The sequence below is a fragment of the Gaeumannomyces tritici genome (genome assembly GCF_000145635.1).
Source record: "Gaeumannomyces tritici R3-111a-1 unplaced genomic scaffold supercont2.9, whole genome shotgun sequence".
NCBI lineage: Eukaryota > Fungi > Ascomycota > Sordariomycetes > Magnaporthales > Magnaporthaceae > Gaeumannomyces > Gaeumannomyces tritici.
The window spans coordinates 170,096-178,389 of NW_008804553.1; the positions used below are offsets into that span (position 1 = coordinate 170,096).

At 54.6% G+C, this 8,294-nt stretch overlaps 1 protein-coding gene across 1 annotated transcript; it reads left to right on the forward strand.

The window, feature by feature from the left end:
* Positions 1 to 3,365: 3,365 nt before the first annotated feature.
* On the forward strand, positions 3,366 to 7,068 carry GGTG_12533 (hypothetical protein; the record flags this gene model as incomplete). The annotated part of the gene is made up of 3 exons (XM_009230433.1): positions 3,366 to 6,228; positions 6,604 to 6,630; positions 6,718 to 7,068. Exons 1-3 carry the CDS (start codon positions 4,054 to 4,056, stop codon positions 7,066 to 7,068), a joined length of 2,553 nt encoding a protein of 850 aa, XP_009228697.1. The 5' UTR covers positions 3,366 to 4,053.
* Between the last annotated feature and the right edge of the window lie 1,226 nt (positions 7,069 to 8,294).

Consider the following 8,294-nt stretch of genomic DNA (forward strand, 5'->3'; position numbering starts at 1 on the left):
GAGGCCGGCTTCCGGGTTGGCGTATTCGAAGGGAGCCTTGTTTGGTGCTATATTGATATCGAGACATGGTTCCAAAGCGACCCGGATCGTCGGTCGCTCGTGACGATAATCGAAAGCTGCTCAGCCTCTGGCTCGACGATCCCGCCGTTCGTCATCATGACGGGCGTAAATATTAGCGGGAAACACGTTTATAACTCTCTCGACCCCAGGACGATACTCGCGACGAGCGAGAGCGGCTGGACCGACGATATCGTTGCACTCGAGTGGCTAGATCATTTCCTAGAGAACACCAAACCGTCAGCGCCTACTGACTACCGCTTATTGCTGATTGATAACCACGGATCTCACCTTACCTTTCCCTTCTGGCAAAAGTGCGAGCAGGCGAAGGTTATCCTTTTCCCTTTCCCTCCGCATACAACGCACAAGTTGCAGCCTCTCGACGTCGGGATTTTCTCCTCCTTCAAACGTGCGCATCAAACCGACCTTTTAAGGCAGACAGAGCTCGGCGCTTTCGACTACGATCGTCCGGAATTTCTCGACGGCCTTAAGAACATGCGCCGGCGCGCGTTCAAGGTTGCTACGGTGAAATCAGCGTGGTTGAAGTGCGGGCTTTGGCCTTTCAACCCTCAAGTTGTGCTTGATAACCTCGAGGATCCGTTAACTTCAGCTAAATCTGCGGCGGCAATGACGGAGAAAGTAGGGTATATACCTAATGCGACCGATCAAATCCGCCGGATCCAGCGCCGAGGTCAATTCCGCGCCTCTTTTTTTGACGACGACGATACTCTAAGGACGCCCTCGCCGGACCTGTTCGCCTTCAACTGGAAGGAGGCCAAGACTCCTTCGCTGGATCTAGCGGAGATTATTCCCTACGAGGACTGGCTTGAAGAACGCCTACTTGCTTCCGCCCGGTCGAACAGGCCGGTCTCGCCGACGATACTCCACGTCTTTGCGAAGATGAAGAAGGCTTCCCATGCCGCGATTCTCGCCGGCGCGAGAGCGATCGAGGAGCTCCGTCGGCGCGAGAAAGCTGAAGTCGAGCGAAAACAACGAGCCGCGTTGAACCGCTTGATCACGAGGGTCGGGCCTATCTCCGTCGACGACGCGCGCCTCCGGGCGATCAATAACGAGAACAACCGCCTCGCTTTAAAACGGAGGGAACGCCGGCGCCTGCGCGGGAAGGACCTCAAGTCGGAGTTGAAGATACTCAGGCTTTGGCTGAGAGAATACAAGCGGCAGGAGACCGACCGCCTTAGGCAACTGCGGGCGCGTATGCGATTGCAAAGGGCAAAGCGTAAAGAGATTACGGATCTCGTCGTCCCCCAAGAGACTGCCCTAAAGAACGAGGCCACGCTTCTTAGCAAGTACTGGCAACAACGCCGAGAGCGCGACGATCGGTTCCATGCCCTGCAGGAGGAGGCCTTGATTCTTGCACGCCTACAATCTGGCAGGGCAGAGGAGGACGTATTCCTTCCTCCAGATTGGCAGCCAGCCGAGGAACTTTCTCCCTACACGCCTTGGAGGCTTACCCAACGAGACGAGGGTACGGTCCGGAAACTTGTGCGAGCCTACTGGAAGGATAAGTACGGTGCAGATCTGCCTCCGGAGGTTGCTTTGCCAGGCAAATATTCACCAGAGGAGTACGAAGTATCATCGCCTGACTGCACAGATACAGAGGGAAGCGATAGTTCTACGTCAGAAGCGGCTGATCGCCGTGATCAAGACGAAAAAGACGCATTCGTTGACCTCTCCCTCGCCTGAATAGCTTCATTTTTACGTATCTGCAAAAATAAACTCGTTGGCAGGTTGCATTTGTAAGGGGCTTGGCGGGGGAGCCAACCCCTGCTTCATGCAGTTGAGCGTGTCATGCAGAAAAACGGCAATACACAGGTTCCAAGCCAATTTTCTATGGGTAAAAATGTCACTAAAATCCGACAGATTGCACAGAATCCGACAGATTGCCCGACCGCGCTAAATCCCCAAAGGGCCGATTTTCGCGGGTGCTTTTAACCCGCGCAAGTACTGGCTTTTGGAGCAGAGAAGCCGGTGCTTTCAATTCGGTGTGCACGCCGAACTCCGAAGCGGAGAAGCTTCCATGCGCGGGCGAAACTTCGTCAGCAAGGAGCTGCAGCTGTTTAGCATGCAGCACATGGTCCGTCCCCGCTGGCTGAGGAGTAAGCAGAAGCTGAACAGATACACACGGCGTTCTCGGCCAATGGTAGGTGTGCAGCCGTCACGCCCAAGCCAGCCGAGCTGCTTATTTGCCACGAAATCCGTGAAAGAATGGGGAAAGAGCGACAGCAGTTCCTCGTCGTCGGGCTGCGACACGGCAGTTTTGCTTTCCTCGAGGTTAACGTCGGTGGAGCATGGAGACGCCGTACACCAAAACGTCGGCTTGACACGCCCGCCACAGCAAACAGCACTGTGGACGATACTTGACTCCGTTGACGTTCAAGCGTGCCTTTGTTCGGGATCGTGCGCTGTCTCGCGTCGACGCGATTGGGACTATGGGACCAAGACGCTGCTGAAACAGTGCCGCTTCTCCGGACTCGACGCGACCAAACGCTGTGTTGATCTGCCGTGTCGGACTGACAAGATATGTCCGGAACATTTTATCAATTGCCGCGTTTCGCGCCACTCACTGCTCAGTTTTGCAGTAGAAAAATGACCGGCGCGACCACGGTGTTACTTGTTGCAGCCCTGAGCCAATAGGTAAAAATCATTGGCCGTGGGTGCGATGTGATGTGACGTGGCTTGCTTGATCACCCGCTCCAATTCCAGCGAGAGCTCCGACTGGCACCAATGTTTTCGTCCACACAGCAATTGTGCATTTCTCTGCCTCCCCGGGAATCGAGGTCGGGCTCTCACCATCCATCAGTATCCACGGGAGTATAGTGCTGCCTGCACCGTGCGAACAGCCCGGGAGGAGGCCAATTTGGGCCCCCCAGCTTTGAGGTTTGGAGTCGCTCGCTCCTGGCCCTCCACTCTGGGCTGTCAATGACTGGCTTTTGGGGCCCGAAGCAAAAAATTCGGCCAGGTTGTCTGCTGGCGGGAGGTGTGATTGCCACTATCTGCGGCTCCACAGACTCGCGCCTAGTCCGCGTCACAATCACTCTAACGAGTGATGGGAGACATCTGTCTGCGTCAGATCCGGGCAACTATTTGCAGAAATCGGGCGATTGTTGGGCAATGCATGCAGCTCTGTTGTGCGAGTTTGGGCATTGCCAATCACACCCCGAAAGCGCTTGCGGGACTGCAGCCGCCATCCGCTGTGAAGCAATCCGGAGGGAAATGGAGGGCGAGGGAGGATTTGGCACTTTAGCTGATTTACGATTGGCGCAGCTGCTCGGGTAACCTGTTTGGTGGATAGCTGCATCCTGTAGATATCGTCCGATATTCGCAGAGCCATGCAGATCTTCGATTAACAGCGCAAAGAATGAGGCCCGCCTGTTGGTGCAGTAGCTTCATCTGCAGACTTCGAAGCCTCGCCTTGCTCAGCCAGGATGGGTGTCTCTGCGTTCCCATATTTTGCGGGCAACTGAACCTGACGTATCGCTACCCTCCGGACGTGGCGCGGATTCTGGTGGCGAACCGCTGGCCTCATTGCCGGCGACACATGATTCGGGTCTGGAATGCTGCAGTGCCCTGCTCGGGCGGAGAAGTTGAGGGCATCCTGTTTCCAAATGCAGTCAGCTGCACTAGTTTGTAGCCCGGCTGTGGCTCTTGTCAAGGCGGTTAGACAAAGGGAGACCCTCCCGCCTCAATCAGGACTAGGATCCTGATTGCGATAGGGGTCTCATACACCCAGCGCGCACCGAGACAAGGCTGCAGTGCACGACAAGGCACGCCACGCCGTAACAGCTCTTATCAGGACAGCTCGGAGGGAATATACATCACCCACTATCACTCGATACCAAAACCGGTTCTATTCTGGCTTTTCAAGCTTCGAAAGTGGCTGGATGAGGTTTATGCTGGCAGAGACCTCGGAGTACGAAAAGCCGTTTCGAATCACTAGGAGACTTTTTCAAACAACAGTAACCTCGGACTGGAGCGATGGCAGACCTCGAAGAAGCCGTCCGAGTAGGACGAGAAGCCGTCGACGCCACCCCGCTGGATCATCCGGACCGCGCTGGGTGGTTAAGCAACCTCGGAGTTTGTCTTAGCGACAGATACTCTCGGACTGGGGCGATGGCAGACCTCGAAGAAGCCATCCGAGTAGGCAAAGAAGCTGTCGACGCCACCCCGCTGGATCATCCGGACCGCGCTGCACTGCTGAGCAACCTCGGAAATCATCTAGGCGACAGATACTCTCGGACTGGGGCGATGGCAAACCTCGAAGAAGCCATCCGAGTAGGCAAAACAGCCGTCGAAACCACCCCGCTGGATCATCCGGTCCGCGCTGGGTGGTTAAACAACCTCGGAAATTGTCTTAGCGACAAATACTCTCGGACTGGGGCGATGGCAGACCTCGAAGAAGCCATCCGAGTAGGACGAGAAGCCGTCGACGCCACCCCGCTGGATCATCCGGATCGCGCTGCACTGCTGAACAACCTCGGAGTTCGTTTAGGCGACAGGTACTTTCGGACTGGGGCGATGGCAGACCTCGAGGAAGCCAAAAAATTCTATTCTGCCGCCCTCCGTCACCCTACATCCGCTGTAAGCATACGAATCGCAGCTGGACGCCGTTTCCTATCATCTCCAGCCATTCTTAAAGATGAACAAGCATACGCCATCGCCAAAACGACAATCGATTTGATTCCCCTATTGACCCCTCGTTCTCTGCAAAACTCCGACAAGCGGCACCTTTTGTCCGCGGCCGTCGGACTATCATCGGACGCGGCAGCCATTGCTCTTTATGCCGGCAAAGGGCCTACTGCTGCTGTCGAACTGCTAGAAACCGGTCGTGGCGTCATCGCCGGAGCCCTTTTTGAGCAATCCGACCTTGGCGCTCTCGAACGCGCACACCCCGACTTGGCGCGCTCTTTCGTCGACCTTCGAGATCAGCTGGATACACCACCCCAGGGACACTCCCTTACTACAGCTGAGCACCGCACTGTGGCTGCTGAAACAGAAGGCGGTCGGCGCCGCGAGGCAGGTCCTCGGCTCGCCGGTCTGCTCGACACAATCCGTTCCAAGCCGGGTTTTAAACGATTCCTCCTTTCGGCGTCGGAAGCCGACATACTGGACGCCGCGCGACAAGGCCCGATCGTCGTCCTGAATGTGAGCTCGTATCGCTGCGATGCTTTGGCCATTGAGCAGTCCGGCATCCGATTGCTGGAGCTGCCACACGTCTCCCGAGACGCTATTAACGAACACGCTCGGGAACTCAAAACTCTCGCTACGCTTGGGTGGCTTTGGGATGCCATCGTCTGTCCCGTTCTTGAGTCTCTAGGCTTTACTGGGCCTCCATCGGACAGTCAGTGGCCGCACGTATGGTGGGTTCCTACCGGTACATTGACCCGGTTTCCACTCCATGCAGCGGGATACCATCTGAGACGCACCGGCGAAACGGCGGTCGACAGGGTCGTTTCATCGTACGCCTCCTCCGTGAAGGCGATCATATACAGTCGGCGACGGCCACACCAAGCAGCAGCGGCCGAAGACTCTCGAAAGGCCGTCGTCGTTGTCATGCAGAACACGCCAAAACAGCAACGACTCGAATATGCAAGCGACGAAGCTAATGCGGTGGTAGCTGTTTGCAAGTCGATGGGATTGCCTTACGACCGTCCCCGACCGTGCAAAATCGACGTCTTTTCGGCTTTGGAGACATGTAGGATATTCCACTTTGCCGGGCACGGCAGCACGCATCCTACGGAACCGCTGCAAAGCCAACTGCTCTTCGATGATTGGGATTCGGAGCCATTTACGGTGGGGAATCTTTTGGAGACCAACCTTACGTCGAAGCCGCCATTCCTCGCCTACCTTTCAGCGTGCGGGACTGGCCAAATCCTGGATGAAAGTTCTGTTGACGAGAGCATCCATCTGGCCAACGCCTGCCAGCTGGCGGGGTTCCGGCACGTGGTGGGCACGCTTTGGAGCGTGAATGACAGGCTGTGTGTGGATATGGCCAGGACGGTATACGAGTATTTGCGAAATAAGGGGATGGGAGATGAAGCCGTAAGCCGAGGGCTTCACCGGGCGATGAGAATGCTCCGAGACCAGTGGGTAGACGAGGAGGAACCAGGGGGTGAAAGGTCATGGTTGTCGGAAGCGGCAAGGGACGCTGAAGTAAGCCACGGGTCGGAGACGAAGCGGCCGCTCTGGGTTCCTTATGTTCATTTTGGGATTTGACATTGGAGTTACACAATGCTTGCCTTTTTGTTCCCGCACATGTTATTTTCGGTTTAAAGCTACAATGTACTTTCAGCTAAAAATATTCCCTTGTGATGTAAGCTGGTGAGCTTGTATGATATCAGAACGGAAAGTGGCGAGGTTGGAGCCAGGGTGCCCTACGGCATAACGCTTGGGCTCCGATAGGCCGACTCGACGTGGTCGGCGCCGGCTTTCCAGGCGATAAGCGCGTGAAAGACGGGATTTTTGGTGAAGAGCCAAAACATGGGGTGTAGAAGACTGGCTTGCCTAGCTAGACGCGCCTCGCAACAGTCATCGGGGGGAGACGAGGAAAAGGAGGTGAGAACTAAATTTGAGGACTTTGGTAGAACTCCCAGCGGACTCGCTGCAAATTCAGAAACTGCTCGGTCTATCTCCACCGGCTAGTTATACCTCGGCAGGCTGGGAGTCGTCGTTTTATTTGATGTCTTTCAGGTGGTCGAGTACCTCCAGGCCCTACCCATTGGAGGACATGCGCCCTCCAGCTCCCTCCAAGGACTACGCCAGTGCATTAAAGGTGACGGCATCGACCACAATAGCATAACGTGGTTCACCACCGAGTGGATCAAACCACCGAGTGGATCACCCGTAAACACATACAAAGATCGTCCGTGCACGACCGTGCACTTCGGCCAATTTATAATAGATTTTCTTAAAAATTTATACAGTTATATTCAACATTATAACAATTATAAAAATGATTTTTCCGGATTTTTATTAAAATTCCTTTTAGGTTAATTTGTAGTACTGTGTAACACACTGTGTACAACATGCAAATTAACCTAAAAGGAGTAATATTAAAAATCGTAAAAAAAAAATTTACGTAAGAAATATGCTTAATAATAACGGATTAAATTTTTATAAAATTTTGTATTAAATTGAACAAAGTGCACTGACATTTTCTGTATGTATTTGCGGGTGATCCACACGGTGGTTTGATCCACTCGGTGGTGAACCACGTTAACCATTTAACAATTACCGACGCCCATCTCATCCTCACGCCATAATTAGCCGAACCATTTCCATGTGCTAGAGCAAGGGCGTCTCCATGTGCACAAATATTTATTGCGCAACAAGCAGATTGTCGATAAAGGATTCGTGCTACTGTCGTTCGCCCGCCTTCCGCCCGTCCGGCCCCTAATGGGCCGATGATGCACCAAATGTGGGCGCCGCGGCTTTCTGCCGGCGGAACACGTCCAGCAAGCTCGCCGTGCGCCATGCTTGTTCCCGAATCCCTTAACATATGGGAGTGGTAGCTACCCGTGGTCCGACGACTTTCCTTTTTTTCTGTATATCCTGCGTTGCCTTGCTGGGTTCTGTCGTGCTTTGTCGGCGGTGTGGTCTCTGCCCCTTCTTTCGGTCCGGCAGTCGCCATGGGCGGCTAGTAACCTCCCTTGGTGCCTTGTCGACGGTTGTCCCTCCCAACGGTCTCAGTCGTACCGCCTTCTTCTGCGTCTTATTGTTTCTCTTCTCTTGCAGCCTCCTTTCAACTTCCTGGCCTCGTTGCTCGGGTGGACGACTCGGTGCGATGCATGGGAATGGAAATGCCTCGGAAAAACCGCCGGGCATCGGGGGATGCAGCATTGGTAGCTTTGCGGGTTACGACCCCAACGGTGCCGGTTTCAACATACGGGTATTGTAGAACATAAAAGGTGACCAGGCTTAATTAAAGGTTATTGCGCTCCGCTGGCGTTTCTACTTGACGAGAAGGATTCTTGGCTCTCGCCACCCACTGCATATCCACGTTGTCTTCGACCCCCCACTCCTCGCTCCTTTTCGACATTAGGGAAGCGGTCACAGCCTGGGCCGGAAGTCGTCCTAGGGCTTTAGTAAGGTGATAGAAGCATGATTCGTATTCGGGCGGCTTAGACGGATGGGTATGGGGCTCGCGTTGGACCGGACTTAGTGGCGTGTTAGCGCCCTCGCCGGTGTCTGCTGCAATCCATCTCACATCATTTCTATGC